The sequence below is a fragment of the Polypterus senegalus genome, chromosome 13 (assembly GCF_016835505.1).
Source record: "Polypterus senegalus isolate Bchr_013 chromosome 13, ASM1683550v1, whole genome shotgun sequence".
Lineage (NCBI taxonomy): Eukaryota > Metazoa > Chordata > Cladistia > Polypteriformes > Polypteridae > Polypterus > Polypterus senegalus.
In genome coordinates, this window is record NC_053166.1 from 91,004,792 (window position 1) to 91,025,811 (window position 21,020).

Sequence of the window (21,020 nt, forward strand, 5' to 3'; positions counted from 1 at the left end):
ATGTAAACCAGGCCCAGACTACTAACGAAAGGTACACCAGTATATCCAAGCAACATTATCTACTCAATTAACTACCATTTGTGCATTCTTATTTCCAGCTTATATGCACTTATTAAATATATATTAGATATTATTGTATGATTATTAAGATACGAATATCAAAATGTATGCTTGGTTATTTCTTCCTTTCTCAATTAGAAACTATAAACTTAAATACAAGCAACAACTATTATGTAGTCTCTGCCATGTACTGAGAATAAAACAGACCTATCTGTACTACATAAAATTTAACATTTGATTATTTGGCTTCATTAAGTTTTCTCCGTTTTGATAATAGAATTATGTAGTCATCTATACATAAGGCGTATAACTGGAAATTGTGTATTCCAAATGAGTCAAAAGCTGTACAGAAAAATTAATTATCAGTGAGTAATGCACAAAAAAGATTTAACTCAGCCGAAACAGGCAGAACTAATCAAGCAGATTCCATGGATTATCAGCAAAATGTTATAATTAACCAAATTCACAGCTTTTATGTTTCAAGTCTTTTTTAATATTACACAATAATCTGTGTATTTTAACCTTCATAAGATGTGTGAAACATTCAAACAGAATAGCTGCTGGTTATAATGTCAGGAAGAGAATATGGCTTTTCACACAACAGCACAGAACAGTCCACATACACAACATAACATCAGACACAAACCAAATAAACACGCAAAATTGAAAGAAAGAAAGAAAGAAAGAAAAAGGAAGAAAGAAAGAAACATGTTGTTCAACCAAATGACTGCAAAAAAGAGAATAGAGAGTTCTCTTAAGCTTAGCCTTTTCTGTCTTTTTTGTTTTTGTCATGTGCAGTAATGAAATTAAACTCACTCCCAGCAGAACTGGTCGCATTGGCGGAAAGAACTACGTGAGTGGGGGTAGAAATATTGGTTACATCATGGAGCTGGCTGAGAACAGATGAACGTCGACGCACTGCGCCCTGAAACGAACCACTTCTCTTGAATGTACTCACTACCTCCATCTGCAGGAGAAAGAAAGAAGGACATTATACTACAGTTTGCTTATTTTGCCTTGAAGAGCAGGGAGGTTTAATACGGAGTCAATTCCAGCACTTCACTGGAGTAAACCTTCTTCTGATGCTAATAGGCAAATACTTTTACACATGTTGACTATATGCAGGTTATGTGTTATGTTAAAAATAAAATAAATAAAAAACACACACAGCACACCTTGAATAAAATGAGCTACCCACAACAAATTAAAGAAAGTTAATAATATATATATATATATATTAGGTTTGACATTTAAGGTTGATACAAGAAATCTTCCCACCCAAATCTTGATAAATCACCAGTAAATGTTAACCTACCTTAAAGTGCATCCACCTCCACATCAACCTCTTTGTTGGGGGAAAATGGCATGACAATCTAACCAAACCTATAGCTCATAAGAGTAATGGTTAGGATCTCACTGTCTGAAGTTCCATGTTAGAAGTGAACAATTTTTCATGTTAGCAAATTCAATATCAAGTCAATTTATGGTGTCTGACACTCTAAAACGTTTTAACTTTAAGTGAAAGGGATGATGTTTAATGTGACATGCAAGTATGTGTATTAATGCATAGTGTGCTTTTACTTCTGGGATAATTAATTGCTTTTTTCAGAGCTTAAATCACAGAAATCTCTAGTATGGATTACTTGTGTCATAGTGAGCCATCTTTGTACTTATATAAAACACTGTGATTAAATGCTATATGGAGTTACCCATATTTAAATTATCACAATTTATAACAAGAATCTGACTAACAATGAAAATAAAAAAGAATTGAATATCAAGATGGCTTAGGAAGATAACACTGTGGGTACTTTTGCTTTTTCACAATAGTCATATTCTGGTTTATTTGGTGACCGTATACCATTTGTATTGCATATGCAAAATCATTCTGTACATGCAAAGGTATCTTTCAGTGGATCAAAGACATGATGTCAAAATTTAAAGATTTACTGGAAGTGAGTGTGCCTGTGCAAGCATGTCACATCTGGCGGCTTAAATCAACCTTTATTAAGATGAGAATCCTTGAAAACAAATAGAAAGTCTTAAAAAAACAGCCTTACAACTGCATGATTAGAATAAAGCTCAGTGGTTTCAGAAATATTTATGTATAGATCATGCTATCATATAATATTAAAATAAGCTGGACATAAAAGGCCAGAATGGATATATTAGCTGAGTTTGGTCATGGGAAGGCATATGGGACAGTGAATAAATTGAGTAGGAGGAAAAGTGAATAAAACCAAAAGCACTTTTATTTTGGCCAACAAATGCATGTTGGACTAAATCTACATCAGATGCAAGTTTCAACAGAGCTATCCATTTTAGCATTTCTATGTGATCTGCTGTCTTGTTGATCATAACGTCTTGAAGAAATGTATTGCATCACTTATGTTGGAAGACATACTCTCACAGCAGATGTTTCTGTTTAATTATATTTAATTTACCTTCAGTTATCAGAAAAAATGTTAGAATGCTGCAGGACAAAAAGAAAACAGTCAAAAAACAAACTCAGTCTAGGATATTATTTTTTTTTTCTTCATGCAGGGATGCATGATATTGATAAAATTTTATTTTTCATAAGTCCTAGAACAGAAATTACCTGTGAGATTACTTAATGCAACAGGAGAGACAAACTGTGTACCATTTAAAATGTAACTAGAATGTTTCCTTAACTTTAACACAGGTTGGGTATCTTTTTTCTGAAAATATGCTTTATATATTTGTTTGAAGATAATCACATTCATGCTTAAAGGAGAAGGAAGACTAAGAGGTAAGTTGAGGAGTGTGAATGACAAGTTATTCTTATTTCCCAAGTAAGGACCTGCTTTTTTATGATTGGCCATCCATCAAAAATGAAAAAGTACAGCTAGTTCTGAATTGCATTTAAATATGAGAGATGATCAAAATGTTTTCAGCCTGAACCTCAAAGGAGTATTATGTGGTACTGATTTTGTAAGTGGCAAAACATTAGCTCCTGTATACTAAACATAAACATGTGTAGTTTTACAAATACTGTAGTTTGTGAACTCTTTGGGATCATCTGGATTTCTACAATAATTACACATTACAAAGTCCGCCTTCACCTAACTAACAAAGTATGTGTATCCCTGTGTTTAGTTAAGTGGTGGAACCGTCTTTAGCAGTAATAGCCTTAATCAAGAACTTCCTTTGGCTGCTGATGAGACTTGCATAATAGCGAAGATGAATTTTAGACTTCTTTACAAAACTGTTTCTGTTCACTGATATTTCCGGGATTCCTAGCATGAACAGGTCTCTTTAAGTCATGCCACAGCTTCTATATTAAGATGGAGTCTGGATTACATTATCAAACTTCTGTTAAGCTTCATGTGGCATATCTCTACATTATTACTGTCCTGTAAAATTACCTGATACAATTTTGAATTCATTGATCTTTGCAGGAAACCCACTATTAGGGAGAGTAGCAACAGTACTGAATTTCCTCCATGTGTAGGTAATTTTCTTTACTGTAGATTGGTAGACTGCTTTTGTAGTCTTTTTCAAATTTAAGAATCTCTGTAGTTCTTCTGCTAGGTACCCTGATAGTTCTTTTGGTCATAGCATGGTTAACATGAACAGATCTTTCATAAGACAACCAGACACTGTCAGTAAACATGGCATGTCCAAACTCACCTCACTGATATCAGAACGCTTGACTCCAATTAGCTTTTAGGAAAGTCATTAGACTAAAGGCTCATATTCGTTTTATCCACCTATATTGTGACTGTTTAAACAATGTATTCAGTATTGACAAGAAGAAGTGCAATTAGTTTAAGCATATTGTTTTTGTTTTGTTTTTGTCTATAATTAGAAGATTAGATTACATTATTTGTATAATTAGTGCTGAAATTAAGGTGATTACTATGGCCGCACAAATTTTTCTTGCAACTGTATGTTTCTGATTTCTGACCCAAGTCAACGTGGATGCCACAAACAAATCAATATAGTTCTACCATTCAGTTACTAATGCTAGACAACCATATGCCTTCAGAGATTCATTATTGCCAAGTCAACATGTACCAGAAACAACCTCTGTCATCTGACACAGTTAAGAGATGAGCTGGGCTACAGAATTCCATGGTGGCAGGATGTCTTTAAAAATCAATGACAAAAAAAAAACTGTAACTGTGAATGGATTGAATTGAAGAGTGACAGAGAGTTAGATAGCAAACACTGTATGGATTAGTAATGGTAAAGCTGAATTGATTCTTTTTGAACACAAGCAAGGTCTGTACACATTGGGTGCCTAGAATATTGATGCCTGAAATGAAGCATCATTGCACCTAATCTACGAGGATGAATATCAGGCCAGCAAATAATTCTCCTCTGCCAATGAAACTCGATGACCAAGCCAGTATGAACAACTGTTTATGTTACTGTGTAGTCCATACTGATTTAATGCCACAAAAGGCCAACATAACCAGTGAACGTTATGCTAATTTATGGCAGTCTATTAAGGAAATACAAAGATGAAAGTTTTTTACCATCTTTCTTGTGCTTCATTATAAAGCTCTCTAATTTGAGAAACTTTACATTGAAGGAAATGATAATCTCTCATTCATGGTCCCATGTGAATACACTGACCAATCTGAAAAAGTACCTCTGTGGGATGACAATGCTAAAAAGTTAACCTAACTACAGAAGAGTAGCTGAATAAACAAGACAAAATGTTTTATCTAAGTAGAACAAAAAAGATGTGTGACTGTTATAAGTGTATTTGTTTTCAAAGAATAGTATTTAAAAATTAAACTTGTTTGGTCATTAAGATATTTTTTAATGGGTCAGGCACCAGACTTTTTGTTCACCCTTCGTATATTGTAGAAATAGGTCTGTAGGAAATTACAATGATACTGTCCATTTGTTAAGAATTCACAGTAAAGTTAAACAGTTTGCCATTGTTAATAGCTTGAAGCAATTGGTTTTGTTACATTCCCCCTTTCCTATCTGATATAACTAGTGCATTAGTGACTGCTTAATTAAGCCTGCTGAACATTAGCATATGGATTCATTTGGAAAACATCTTTGGAAGAGAAAATCCTTATAGAGGAGCTCTGTAGTATATCAGTGGTTCAGCTTAACAGTCATTTTTAAAGCTGGTAGCATTACATCATTGGCTTTCAGATTATCAACATAATTGATTTGAATTACAGTTTAACCTCTTTGTTGATCATCCTCTGTGTTTTCAAACAGGGATTGAAATTCTATAGGCATACATCCAAATTTTATGATAGGAAAAAACAAGACATTTAACTCATCAAAAATGAATTCTTACTGGACTCTCTCATGTAAATTCATTGTTGTTTTGTTGGAAATATACAGTGTAAGTGAATAACTGTATTTGATATGCATAATTTGTGTTTATGTATTTTCATTAATGACAGTAATTTATTATTTTAACACTTTTTCCCTACTTGACTCTGGAGGGAGGGTGTTCATACTGGACTTGGGATAGAAGGGATCTCGGCTTGTCATAACTAAAATAAATAAATTAGTTGGGGCTTATTGTGAGAATGCATAGTGGATATTTAGGATAGTTTCATTGCTACAAGCTTAAAGTGTTTAATTTGAAACTCAATGTACATTATGGCTATAACATAATTAATTAAATTTGATAACAGAATTGCTCCAGTAAAAACAAGGTTACTGTTAATACCTTGCTTTCTTTGACAACATGTTATTTTCAATAAACCTCTTTAGCTAAAGAGTGAAACTTGCTTCTTCCACAATATATCACAGATGAGATAAGATTTGTGACTACCTGTGTTTATAAATCTTGAAATGCAAAGGCTTAATGCAACTGGCCAGACTGAGTCCTAGTTCAATGATATTGCAAAAAGATGAGATCAATGCGTGCAGAAATTAGAAATGCATGCTGAATAAATCCAGACTCAGTTAATTGTGTTTCCATGTAGAGGTTTCTGCTTGGTCCATTTAGAGCAGACACTTTCCCTGGAGACAGCATTAATTATAGAAATGTACAACTTTAAAACCATTTCAATATCCAGAGATTGTGTATAGTCAGTGGAAACTGTTTAATTTCTTCAGTGGTTCTTGATTTCTTGAGCATTAATTGTATGTTTTGTTTCTTTGTTAATTAGATTAAGTCAGATCAGGATTTTTATAATTATTTTTGTTCTTCTACAGAACCTGTAATCTGAGGATTCACCTCAGTGTGTGATTTACAAATTTACATGTCAGATCAATTGATAACTCTGAGTAGTGCCCCATATGACTAAGTGTAGATTTACACCCTGTCGGTGTTTGATTCCCCCTTGCACCTAATTCTGTCAGAAGTGGGTTCAAACCCTAAACTGAAAAAGCAGACATAAAATGGATGGATAAAGGGTTCAAGAGTGTAGCTCACATCCCCATGAGTGGGAGAAATGTGGGTATATTGTATTTTATGTTTCATACATAGTTTGGCAAAAATCTTTTAAAGATATTTAACAAGATGTATATCCAGAGCAGACAAGCTTTTCTAGTTTTATTTTAATGTTTTCAGCTCAATTAACATTGTTAATTGGATTAATTCATGATTCAGCAAATACTCCCAAAATACCCTTACATTGAAAAAGAAGTCAAAAGAGTCACACTGATCTCAATTGCTGTAAACTCTTAGGTAGCTGAACACTATGTGCTGGCATATTAAAGTTGAACATCTAGTAAACCTGTTTGTTATTCTGTAAGAAATAATCACTTCTTCAAGAATGAATTTATCCCAGCACCTCTGGGCACATGGTAGAAAACAGCCCTGGTCAGGCCATTCATGCACATACCCACAAAGGGACCAAATTAGAATCGCCACCTAAGAAGTCACTATGGCGTAGTGGTTTAGGCTTTGAGCTTCAAACCCTGATGCTGTGGTTTCAAATACCACTACTGATATTGTGTGATCATGAGCAAGTAACTTCACCTGCTTGTGCTCCAACTGGAAAAAACAAAATAAATACAACCAATCTAATATGTTGTAAGCCACCTTGGATAAAAGCAACAGCAAAAGCAAAACAAGTAAACATAATGTAAATAACTTGCATGTGTTTTACCATGTGAACGCATAACCAGAAGAAAAACAACAAAGAAACAGGGAGAACTCCACTTTGGCAAAAACGGGTGTTGGATTTGAACCCAGGACACTGGATACATTAAGCTTTATTAACCACTGTGCTACCATACCCCATACCCATGACAAAGCAGATTAAAAACATACAGAATATATTTTGTTATTATAATATATAATAATATGTGGAACCTGTTGCCTCATAATACAAAGCAGCAACTTACAGTACCTTTATAAACTACCATAGACTGGAAATGGTCAAACTAAAAATTCTATTTCAATTAAAACAATTTTGTTTTATATTCTTATAGTTAGTTTGTGAAAGCTAGATGTACACTGTACCAAATAATAAAATATCTTAAGTCCAAGAAGTGTTAGGAAATAAACAAGCAGTACCTTTTACTAGCAAAACCAGAAATATAGACATAGGGCCATCTGGTAGCTGTTCTTGTCTCTCTAACATGCATCATGCGTTGATCTGTTTCACTATAACTTTCAAAGTTGACACATAAATGATGACTCTGCTGGCTCTTATACAGTACTTTTGTAAAGGGATTTTATTTACTATTTTTTTTTCAAACTACATAGTTTGTAAATTACTTACTTTTGACAGAATTCTCAATATCTGCTTCACACAAATGGAAATTAAAAGCTATAAGAACACACAATAACGATAATAATAATACTAAGGTGTAGGGAAAGAGATCAAGGGAAGTATGAGTGTAAAAGTGGAAGTATGTTCACCATTTAAAAACATTACCTATTTTATATCTGTTACAACCAGGATAGAGTAAACAGAAAAACTGCATGGTTTACAAGGGTTATGGAAAATGAATGTTGGGAGAAATGGATAAACAACAGTCTTGACACCCAATGAAACCTTGTTTAGGCCCTGATGTAAATTCAAAGAACACATTTCAAAAATGGTGTAGTTGCTATGAATGTAGATAAGCACGCATTAGTCTTCACTTTATGGTATGATTAATGAAGTGGTGGGCAGGAGTTGTTTAAAAAGAGAATACCAATGAAGTAAACCAGCCCAATGTGCACAAAAAGAAGCATATTAAGGGCATGCCAGGAAAGAAAAATACAAAAAGTGCAGTTTTCATTGCAAACGGCTGGCATTTTTGAAGAATCTTGAAATAATTCGGTTGTATGCCTTTAATGCAAAATGTTACATTCATTTCAAATCAAATCAGATTTGGTCTGAACTTCAAAATAGATTTATGTTTACTTTCAATACACTAATACAGTTAAAAGATTTGAAACTACTGTAATTCAAAATTACATTTTTTATTAAAAAAAGTTTTCATTGTGGGTTTTCTAATAAGGTTTCTTACAATCATTATTATTGCTTTATGAAGAATGGCCAAATCACTTTCAGACCATTTTCCATAGATTTGTATTATGTTTGCAGTTAAAAATTCCGCACTTTTTGAACTTGTACTGAAAGTTTGTTTTCTTCACTGGCTCCTCAAATGTGACAGCCTATTTTAATATTCCAGACCTTAAAGTATAAATGAATTTGTGTTGCATCAATTCAACTATATCAGAAACAAAAACATATACAGAAATCTGTTCAACTAATACCATGGTTTGGAAAATGTTTGCAATAATTAATAATTTTATTATGTGCTGAAAAATCAATACCTATGGTCAACAGTAAAGAATATATTGTTTACATAATTAACACTCTTATTATTTTGTGAAAAACAGAGAAAAGGAGTTTGTACCTGAGTCTGGATACGATTAAGTCCACGGAACCACAGGATCTGTCCTCGTCGAAGCTCCCTCTCAGCATGGTCAATTTCCTCTTCATCCTCAGCCAGCTCTTCATCAGTAATCTCATCTTTGCCTGGTCCATGTCCTGCTTCCTTCAGACATTTCAGGTGACTGGTGGGAACTGTTGCAATTACCTGCATTGAATATTCTAACAATGTAAATTTCACCAACTTTGCTTCAGCTTGCTCTTCTATAAACACTAACCCTTGAACATGTTCTTTAAAAAATTCTTCAGTCTTCTCTTGTCTGTGTATTTAGGAGAGGTGTAAATGAACAAAATGTTTCTTTCAACCGAAAATTTTAAGATGTAAGTGTTTAAATTTAATTGTTGGAGTTTTAGTCCTTTTTACTCATTTTTTAAATTGTTTTTTCTTTATTTTTGTCGCTTCTCACATTTACAAAGATTTTATGTATTTTCCTTTTTAAACATTTCTTCTTTCCAATGTAACCGAATTAATAAGATGGATGATACTGGGTGATAAGGAAAATTGTTCAGTGAAACGTTATTTTATTTTTGTAAAGAAAAATAATAGTATTTTGGAAAATTATTTAGTGTAAACTTTTTACTCACACTAAGCAAAGGTAAAGAAACAGTAATACTGATGAAGAATAATACACCCACCTGACCCCACAGTAGTTCACCAACCCCCACAAACAGACACCACAGCCACTGTTCTACATTCAAGGGGGCACAGCTGAAAGGTTTCCCTCCAAACTGTACAATGACAATCTGTGGGAGAGACATATATTAGTCAGAGAAAGCACAATTATTCCTATGCATTAAACCATATGGTATTTCTATATAGTTTATACCATTTTACTATTCTGTTTTTTCTTACAACATAAATGTTTATTTTCCTGTGGTTCATTAATGTCAGTTTCAAAGCTAATTGATAAAGCAGGACAAAAATTATATAAGACATATTTAAAATGTATATGGCAGAATCCCACAATGCAACATGATTTTTTTTAACCAACAATACAGTAAAGCAGCAGGATTAACTAGTATATCACTCTGTCACCTATACTTACATAAAGTTCTATCAAGCTATTTGCAAAAAATAAGACATTAGTAAAAAACCAGTGATAATTCACAAGTGTAAACAAAAAACTGTAACTATGATGGACGTCCAAAAAGTTTCTGCACTTTTATATTTTCGTTGGAAATGGCGAAGGCAGGAAGAGTAGTAATTGGGCATTAAAGAGTTGGTACGACGCAGAGAAAATTGCATCACAAACAAAGGTGACCATGTGTAGAAAAGCAATGTCATTTGTTTTTGAAATTCTTAACTGCTGCCATGAGTCAAATGACAAAGTTAAGTGACCTTTCAAACAATGCTTTCAAAAATCAGTATCTTCTTGTGTTACACCCCAAGACATTCTTTTAACTTTACTAAAGCATATACTAAGCATTTCCACTGGCAGCGATATACCTCAGAAATCTATTCCTGTCCTGTTGTTTTAGGTTCAAGCCCTATGGGTTCTCTGTTTGGTGTTTGCATGATCTCTTGGGAGTTTACACTTGGTACTCCGGTTTTTCCCCACAGTCCAGATACATGCAGGCTAGGTGGATTTGCAGTGCTGAATTGCCCTAGTATGGTGTGTGTGTGTGTGTTTAAATTCACCCTGTGATGGCATGGTGCCCTGTCCAGGGATCGTTCTTGCCTTATACCCTGTGGTTGCTGTGATAGGTTTCACCTGCCTGATGACCCTGTTCTGAATAAACAGATTTGGAATATGGATAAATTGAGTACGGATTTAACAATACAATAGTATCCCACTTTCTCTTTTAGTAATACTCTTGTGAGAAAATGTGCCTGAAAGAAAAAAAAAATACTTAATTTGTTATTACATGGACATCATTATTTGTCTCTTTATGGCTCTGTTGTCATTCATCATATAAATACAATACAGTAACATCACATTATATTAGAATATATTGCTTTTTTTGCAATTCATTATTGGAATCATTTTAAATAGAATATATAAACATTGTATTAAACTAATATGTTTATCAGCATAATCACCATCATTCTTAATTAAATTGGCACATCCTGTACCATTTTTTTGTTTAACACAATATGCACTCAGTAGGCACACCCTAATGCCATATTATACTGCTGAATTTCCTCTTGGGATTAATAAAGTATCTATCTATCTATCTATCTATCTATCTATCTATCTATCTATCTATCTATCTATCTATCTATCTATCTATCTATCTACATTCTACAAGTACTTCAAGTAAATATTCAAGCAAATACTTTCTTTAATTTAAGTAGAAAAGTAAATGGTTTAATTCAGCTTTTACTAGAGTACATTTTGCTTCTTTATTTGTACTTTTACTTAAGTAAATTGTTTGAGTACTTCCTCTACCACTTCCTCCTCCACCCGAAACTAAAAAAATAAAAACTAGATTCTGATAAACTGGTAATATATAAGCATATACATAAGTTAAGATAAACCAACATGAAAACAGTAGAAAACATTTATTTATGCTAAACTAATCATAATACACATGAACTATAAAATAATGGCTCATCTTAACAAGCCAAAACTAATACAAATAAATTAAAAAACTGCACTGGATCAATAAAACAATCAATAACAGTTTGATCTGTAAATCTGGTCTTAATATTTTAGACAGCCATGCATGTCAGATCCCAGTGTAACAGAGCTCATTGTATTTGCACTATAACTGTACTGTAAGACTATTTAATGATGTACTGTATGCACATAAGCAGAGGTTGATTGTGTTAAATTAATAATGCACATGTATGGATAAAAAGTAAAGGTATTTACAATAAAAAAAATCTATCAATTTTTCTAAATCCAATTTTCCTAATACAGGACTTGACCTGGCAACATTAGGTCCAAATCAGAACCCCAACCTGGCTGACTTGCAAGTTCATTGCAGAGCTCCAGCAGTCACTCACCCACATTGACTTATACCATGCCACTTAATTTATAAATTGACACAACATGAAAATTGTTGTGGTATGGGATGAAACCCATGTAAACATGCACCAAATGTTTGAACATCATGCAGACAATGACTGAACTGAAAACTGTACCCAGGTCCACAAAGGTATGAGACAACAGTGCTAATCTTTTTGCCCCCATGCTGCCCATTAAACAAATACAGTAAGATTATGGTAAACCAGTGTTTATCTACTCTATATATACATAATCCTAAGACTTTTTATATCACGTTTTTTTTTTGTCACGCTTTAAATCGGGCTTATTTTAAAACCTACATATATATATGTTTGGTATCATTCTTTTCAGAATTTATCGAATTTTATTGTGATGTTGGTAACAACAATATTCAGCAAGCCAGCAGCTAATTGAGCAAAGAGGAGGTAAAATAAAAACTGTATTTGTTTCCCATTGTATCACTGTTTAAGAGGGTGTTTCGGAGGAGTGAGCACATCTCCTTTGGGTGTGTTCAGCTCCCCTCTTCACAATATGAGTGGCAGAGATGTGAAGTGGCTGGCACATAGCGCAGGCTGGGGGGATTGGCTCTCGAATCAAGCCGAGGGGAACCCCCTAGTTGACAATATAAGTATATAATCCTACTTAATGTTGCAAACTAATGTGAACAGAAAAAAAATGGCAAACTGGCACCAGGGTTGTTTACTGACTCACAGTGCTACTGGGTCTAAAAGCTCTCAAAACCATTAACTGGATAAAGCAGATTTGGTTATTTCAAGTGAACATAAACAGGAACCATTAACAATAAATAACAGTTAACAACTGCATAGATGCCATACACTGTCTTTGATGGTACACAACTGTAAATAAACAGATATGGAATATGGATAAATCGAGTATAGATTTAACAATACATTAGTATCCCACTTTTCTCTTTTAGTAATACTGTTGTGAGAAAATGTGCTTGAAAGGAAAAAAAATACTTAATTTGTTATTACATGGACATTATTATTTGTCTCTTTATGGCTCTGTTGTCATTCATCATACAAACACAATACAGTAACGTCACATTATATTAGAATATATTGTTTTTTACAATTTATTATTGGAATCATTTTAAATAGAATATATAAACATTGTATTAAACTAATATGTTTATCAACATAATCACCAAAAACACAAACTTTTTTAAAGACAAAAATATATTTGATTCAATTGCTATTAGTTAATCTTAACTTAAGTCAAAAAACTTAGAAAAAAAGTGTTTTTACACATTTTGTGCATATAATTTTATATTTTAAATACTTTCATTTGTATAGGTATAAAGAAACGTGGGTTTATAAGTTAATGTGTACTCTGTAAGAATATTTCACTGAAATGATTCTCTAGCACTCTAGAATCAGATTTCAAACATTAATGAAAATTGTTCAGCTGTTAAAACACTGATATTTTAAAAATCCCTTAAAAAATTATTATTGATCTTAAGAACAAATGGACGTAATGAAAACAGAGTTTACGGACTTTGCATATTTACAAAATGAATGCAGATTGATTTTCTAGAACACTGTTATGGAAGTGTCCCTGTTTTATATGTCAGTCAATTGTGTAATTTTTACTAGAGCTGTCACTTATTGTCCATAAAAATAAATGCACAAACCTCTTGGCCAGTCTATCGGATGTGACCTAAAGGGGATGTACCAGTACCCCAAACACAAAGACACAACCAAGTCACACAGTCACAGATTCAAACAAAGATATTTTTTATTAAATAAAATACCATTCACGGGTTTTTATTACCTGGTAAATCACAATTCTTTTCCTTTCTCCTTCGACCTCCACACTCATCCAAGTAAGCCTTGTCTATCCTTTTCCAACTCTGACCCCTCGCCTGTGATGGAGCAGCTGCTTTTCATCCCAAACCAGTAGTACATCCAGCAAAGGACTGCCACCTGGTAGTTCTTTTTGGTCCGGTGGAACCTCTCCTTAATAGGGGAGCCTGCCCCCTGCAGCTCTTCCTAGCAGCACCTGAAGACAGCAACAGGGCTGCCCAGTCAAATTATAACTCTGGTGCAGTCCTGTATGTATTTGTAGGTGTCCAAATGGGAGCCATACGAGTGGGATATCACTGGAGAAGCATGTAGCCCAAGAGGCAGTTTCCCTCTGTCCTTCCAAAGGTACCTCTAAACAACCCAGATGGGATGCCTGAAGAAGGGGCCTGAGTTGCCTCGAAAGCTTGCATATTGTAATCTTTTTAGTTAGCCAATAAAAGGTGTCATTTTGCTTGGCTTTTCTCTATGACAGATTATAATGTGGATAAACTGGAGAAATCCCTGCATGTTATAAGCAACAAGACAGTGTGCCTAAATATTGTAACAGAGCAGCTACTGAAATCCAATTACAGAGCACTTACTCCAGTTTCTCTTTTACTTTTTCAATTGTTCTAGATACAGTATATCTGATCTAAAAATTTTACATGCGATTTTCACAGTTTTTCTTAAATTTAATCTAATTACTAATATTCTCAACATGCAATGTGATATTGTGTCTTCAAATAACATCTATGATATGAAAATGTATTTGCCCATGTCATTTTCTGTTATAGTGAGTGTGTTTAATAATTTGTGTTATCAGATCATCAGCCAAAACCTAAAGGTAGATAAAATGAACTTAAGGGTGAACAAATAAAACAAAATTATGACCCTTACTACCCTTGTAAAAGCAACTTGAACAATGTTGAGTTCCATGTGTGAAACATAAATGTGCCCAAAACATATTACAGTTAGACCTTCACTAAATCACCTCCTCATAATCCAGTTCCTTCACTAAACCAGCATCAATTTCAAAGTTCTAAGGCTATTGTAATTTCAAAATTCCCAGTCCACTACACCCATTTATGGCGGCACATTCTTGTAAACACAGGCAAGCACTGCAATCTCATTTTCCTACATTTACAGGTATGTATCACTTTATACCCACATATGATTCAGAGCAAGCAATTTCCATCATAAGTATAATTCAGGCAAATATTCTTCTTCACTTGTAAGTTTGACCAATGTTTCTACAAATTCTTCAGCTGCCTTCACAGCTACACTTATAGCCTCACCACTCCCACTCACTTTCAGTTTGTGTAATTCAATTAAAGCACTTGAACCATCCTGAGCAAGCAGTAAAGTGCACATCATATATAGGGACAGCTTCTTTTAACATTTCAAGTATGCTCATAGCTTTTGCCGTTATTGTCATGGTGCTAAGTGGGATTCAATTGTAAGTCTGGTGCTTTGTCCAGGTCATAAGCAATTTGTCCATGTACAATATGGGTCTCGGGCGGCACGGTGGCGCAGTGGTAGCGCTGTTGCCTCGCAGTTAGGAGACCTGGGTTCGCTTCCCGGGTCCTCCCTGCGTGGAGTTTGCATGTTCTCCCCGTGTCTGCGTGGGTTTCCTCCGGGCGCTCTGGTTTCCTCCCACAATCCAAAGACATGCAGGTTAGGTGGATTGGAGATTCTAAATTGGCCCTATGGTTTGTGTGTGTCCTGCGGTGGGTTGGCACCCTGCCCTGGATTGGTTCCTGCCTTGTGCCCTGTGTTGGCTGGGATTGTCTCCAGCAGACCCCCGTGACCCTGTATTCGGATTCAGCAGGTTAGAAAATGGATGGATGGAATATGGGTCTCAAGCCTCACCGCTTCATTAACCTGGTTATTTTTATGTTACATGATTTACACAATGGAAACTCTGAGAAGTATCTGGCTGTTTTTTGCACCACTATGCGGTGCTTCTACTACACATCCACTACAAGACATGACTGATGGTTGTCATTACTCCAGATTAAAATAACCCTCCCATAATTGTAATCTTACCAGTTCCTGTACTGTGCATTAGCTAAATCATTGAAATTTCACTTATCTTTCATTTAATGTTTTTATTACAGGTATTGTATACAACTTGTACTGATTTATCTGATATTTTAAAGGTGTGATGACATGGTTAGCTATTGTTTACCTGTATCCTTTATACATATATTATGTGTCTGTACAGTACATTACTTTTACATTAAATTTTCACTTACTTTTTAATTTAATATTTCTGTTTCCTTTATTATTCTGCTTGTACTGATTTACATGATATTTACAAAGGACACTGAAGTTTTAAGCTACTGTTTAGAGGTGATCTTTCTGTGATTCAGGGATTCCAGGGATTTTTGGGCCTTGCATCCAAAACTGTTGGGATAGGATCCAGGTTTCCTAAGATCCTGCTCTGGGTAAGAGAGTTTAGAAAATATATATATTGCTCCTAACCTCAGATGCTATTTCTGTCATTTTATGGCTGTCCATACTCCTATTTCCTATTTTTGCTCTACTCATTATGGATTTACTTTATTTTATTATTATTTATTTTATTTATTTCTTTATTTCGCCTTATACATTTTCTTGTATTAGGAATTTGTTAGTTTTTGCATACCCCTTGGGGTCAGAGCGCAGGGTCAGCCATTGCACAGCACCCCTGGGTCTTGCTCAAGGGCCCAGCGGAGTAGGATCTCTTTGGGCAGTGATGGGGATTCGAACCGGCAACTTTCTGGATACCAGCACAGATCCTTAACCTCAGAACCACCACTCTGCCCCTCTTTTTTTCTTTTTCAGCAGTTTTTTTTTTTTGTTCTTTTACTGTTCTTATGCATGGGCTATTCAAGTCTCTTTCTTGTTTTTCTTTGTTTCCCTCAATCAAGTTAGGTGGGTTCTGCACACTGATTCAAACCTAAGAGTCTTGTTCTTTCTAAGCCCCCATGATTTTCATGGTCATGTCTGTCAGAACACAGTATAATCTATTTTCTGATTTGTAATATATTTTCAGGCCTGCTGGTGGCAAAATTCTGTCTATAAATTGTATGTGCCTGAGATGGAATCAGAAATCAATTTGGCTGGTATAGCAAATAATAAAGCCCAGTATGGGAGATTTTTAAATGCAATATTGAAGGCATTAATTCTAAGCACATTGGCTTGGAGCAGGATATGTTGTGTGCTGTAGACATTTAGAGTAAAAAACCCTCAGACCTTAACATTCACCAAAATTTCATCTGGGGCAATAAAAGGAAACAATGAAACTTACCAACAGTCAATAAACATTTGTTTAGAATAAATGACATAGAAAATATTTAAAAAATTATAAAATTGTTCATATTCAGTATCTGGTTTTGATTATGTTTGTTTTTAACTGACAAAAACAAAACCAGATAGTAAACCATGTAGTGTTATAAGTTTCCACTCATATCCAAACCCATTAAGTGTACAGTTTTGTCTGATTGTGAAACAAAACTAAACTCCATAATAGTTATTTAACCATACCATAATTACTAAAACTGAAACTAATATAAATATAAATAAAATAAAAATGTCTTTGTTAAAAAATAAATTAAAACTAAAAATACACAATGAAGGAATACTAAAACTAAACTGAAATTCCAAGTAAGATCAGAAATGATATAGAAATAAAAACAAATATAAAAAGGCAAAACTACTGTATAATAACCATGATATTCAAGTACATCATGATGATCTTTGCTTCAACATGCTTTTTAGTAATATACTGTACTCTTAAATTAACATGCTGTATCATACATATACATTAAATGTTTTGTAAAGGATGTACAGGTAGAGATTGTGGCTGCAGTCAGTAATGCAGGACAGGAATTGGCACTATGTCCAGTAAATATGTAATTGGGAAGATTGTAACAGAGGAGTTTGATAAATTGTGTGTGGCTTACTGCCACCTTATATGATGTGCTGGTAACCTGGGGTTGTCCTTGACCTTTATGTAGTTTTGGGAGTGTTGTGATGTGAGATTTTGCATATAAGTTGATAAATATTTTGTCTTTATTTGTAACTTAGTACCTCAAACCACTTTGGCAAATGTTTCTCTGCTAAAGTATCTCTCTCAACCCCACACAGGAAAGCCAGGCTGTCTAACTGCCAAGCTTTACCTTAACATATGGTTTTGGGGGCAGGTGTGAAGGTGTTCTATTCCCCCATTGGTCTGAAGTATGGCTGTTTGGAAGTGGCTTGTATCAGAAGCCTTTAAGTACCATGATGTCCTATTGGCTCTAGGGGTTGGACAGGAAACCTATAAATTTGCTCACTCCCTCTCTCATTCTCTCTCTCTCACCAAACTGATGCATGAACTGAAAAGGACAACACAATGAACAGCACAGCTCGGCAGCCATACTGAGACAGGCATGCGGCCTGTTCTGAAGAAAGCTGACCACAAATGAACTAGAGACATTTTTAAGTAACTAACAAGTCTGTGTGGCGCTTGAAACTACACATCAACATTTATCAGGTTGTATAGTTGCCAATATTCAAATGTACTTTGCATATTGTTATTATTTATGAATATTATCAATAATACATTGTTTAAATTGTAACTTAACTCCTGCTTGTCTTTTACTATACCTAACTGCCTGAGGTTATAGATGTACAGTAGAAGGGAGGGTGGGGGGAAGCTATATACTATACTACCTTATAAACAGTGCTAAGTCTGAGATTTGAGGCATTCTGACAAAGGCTACATATTAATAATACAAAAGGGGAAAGTAGAGCAATATAATACACTACCAACACAAAATAGTGAGCAAGGCCTGAAAGCCAAAGTACATCAGGAGATCTCTTGAGTACCTAGAAGTGAGCCTAGAGGTAGCCTAGGTGCCTTCTCTGGAATGGGCTTTCTGCTTATGTTCTGGTGACCAGTCAGCAGAGATTGCAGTTGAGGGTGGAATAGAGGCAAGAGGTAAGCCAAGCAGCAGAAGGAAAAACCAGAAGTTCAAGAATCAGGGGGTTAGAAGGGAGATTATTTATGTGGTCTGGAAATTGAATAAGTAATTTAATTATCCCACACAGAAGACAGGAGAAATTCAGTAAGAGCAGTAGCAGTAGGCTTATTGATTTATATTCTTTATTTGTAAACTTATGTTCTCCCCAAAAGGAATATTTCCTTATATTTTTATTTCTATAATAATTCTGATTCCCTGCTGTGCTGCTCTTCTGCTCCACCAAAAGTTAAAAATATATAACGTGCTTAGATTGATTATTTTGGAAATAAACAATAGTTGATTTTAGAGAGTAATGAATTAAAACCACGCTTGACGGTAAACAGCAGTAGCAAAGAGAGACAGAGGCAGTGTAAAGAGGAAAGCAAGAATCTCTTTTAAAGCTATGTCGAATTGCATTTCTTTCAGTCATAGCCTTCATGTACATAATCGTAGGGAGTTGGAAACAGTCAGAGGCCCCATAAAGTTGGTTGCAAAATGTGACATGTACGGCAACTCACTCTATCTAGTCTGTGACAAGTTCCAATAAAATAAAACAGGTTTTAGTTTGTCTTTAGTCATAGGGACAGGCTCTGTGTGCATGAGAGCTGACTGAATACTTATCCAGAAATACAAGGCATATAAGGTACAGATAAAGAATAAACAGCACCAAGACTTTGGACCTCACAAACAGAAGAAAAACTTGCCTGTCTGATGTCTCATTTTTTTATGTACCATAAACAGAACAGAAAAAAGAAAACAAAGGGCAGATATTGTACTGCGATCATACCTTCAGATATCACAGGCTTTGTTTAGGCCAGGGGTGGCAAACTCCAGGCCTAGAGTGCCGCAGTGGTCGCGGGTTTTCATTTTTACCATCTTCTTCATTAGTGATCAGTTTTTACTGCCGATTACTTTTTTTAATTAACTTGACTTAGGCCCCATAGTTGCTTCTTTTTCTCTAATTAGCAGCCATACAATAACGAGACACAAAACAAGCTACCACATGACCGGCTCCCCTGTGACTATTACATAATATCTGAAATTAAAGAGAGGTGAAGGTCTTGGTAAGGTTGATCTCTCAGGTCACCAAAACATTTTGCTCTGAGAAAGAACATAAAAACAATAGTTTTCGAAATGTGTCCTGTGGCAGAATGAGAGCAACAACAAGCCATGGAATTAAATAATGGGTTTCATTAACATTAGGAATTGGCTTCTCATTAAGAAAGTGATTGGAGTGAAATTTGTTCGAGTTTGAAGCCCTAGTTTAGCTGGTCATCTGTTAGCTCGTTTCACATCTCATTTCTTCTTGGCTGTCATTTAATGAAGAAAGGAATCAATTCAGAGGGCTGAACTCTGCTAACAGGGCTATTAAAGTGATGGGGAAAGTTAATTAGCAGTAAAAACTGGTCACTGATTAGGAAAACGGTTAGAATGAAAACTTGTAGCCACTGCGGCACTCCAGACCTGGAGTTCGCCACCCCGGTTTAGGCAGTACACTATTAGCTGCCATATAAAGGAACAAGTACAAATGTGTTGGAAGATTGGCACATGAACACTAAATGTGACATAGCTAGTGATTTTCATTTGTTTAAACTGATAATCTCCAGTCACAAGATCAGCAGCTGCAGACAGCAAATCTGACATACCCCATGATTAGAAATGATGTAATGTGACATCGGCTTTAAAGCTTCTTTTTACTTTGAAATCTCCAACTAAAAATGGTGGAGTAGAAAGCTGTATGATGTGTGGACAAGTAAAGGCTACTTGTAGTTAATAAAAGGAAATAGAGTAGAAAACAATGCATAGAAATAAATATGATAGTATTTAATTTTGCTTTACCAAAATATATATTTTTGATGTTCTCTAGTTAAATCCAAGCATATTAAAATATAATCTCCTACTTAATAACCAGTACTGGCAAACAAAGGAATGGGAATTGCCAGGTTGTCTCTTAATTATTTAGAAATATTAATTTTCTATTATGTGGCTTTCTTATTAAACTGGAGAGAAATTAATGCATTTTAGCATAGGAAAGATAATTTTAAATAGAGAGCTGAGTAAGGATCAGGAGGGAGAAGGAAGAGGTCCAGGTTTTAGAAGTAACAGTATTTTCTTTATTTGAATTTTAGGACATTGATGAAAAGACAGCCTAGCTTGCTCAAAGTGGAGATTGTAACCTCTAGTTACATTCAGGCCTACAAGAGACTTATACACATGCATTATTGGGGAGTTATTATTATATTGGCTTTCTTTGGATTCAGTCTTCAAATTGTCTGTGAGTCTGTCCCAAAGAAAAATGGAAGAATCATATGTATTTGTAAAAGCTAATATATATAGTTTCCTCGTTGGTGCAACTAGGGTTTAGTCAATATG

The 21,020-nt window shown here is 34.7% G+C and overlaps 1 protein-coding gene across 11 annotated transcripts in view; it reads right to left on the reverse strand.

The window, feature by feature from the left end:
- The window catches only part of atp2b3b (ATPase plasma membrane Ca2+ transporting 3b), a 577,105-nt gene that overhangs the window by 12,701 nt on the left and 543,384 nt on the right, over nt 1–21,020 (reverse strand). For 7 of the 11 annotated variants that reach the window (XM_039774297.1, XM_039774295.1, XM_039774293.1 and 4 more), the window contains 2 exons: nt 9,540–9,647; nt 8,869–9,051 (listed from right to left, as the gene is read on the reverse strand). In XM_039774297.1, coding sequence (XP_039630231.1) covers nt 8,869–9,051; nt 9,540–9,647 — 291 coding nt within the window. Of the gene's footprint in view, nt 1–876; nt 1,028–8,868; nt 9,052–9,539; nt 9,648–21,020 lie in introns of all 11 variants that reach the window. The other 4 variants (XM_039774301.1, XM_039774302.1, XM_039774304.1 and 1 more) reach the window with 1 other exon arrangement.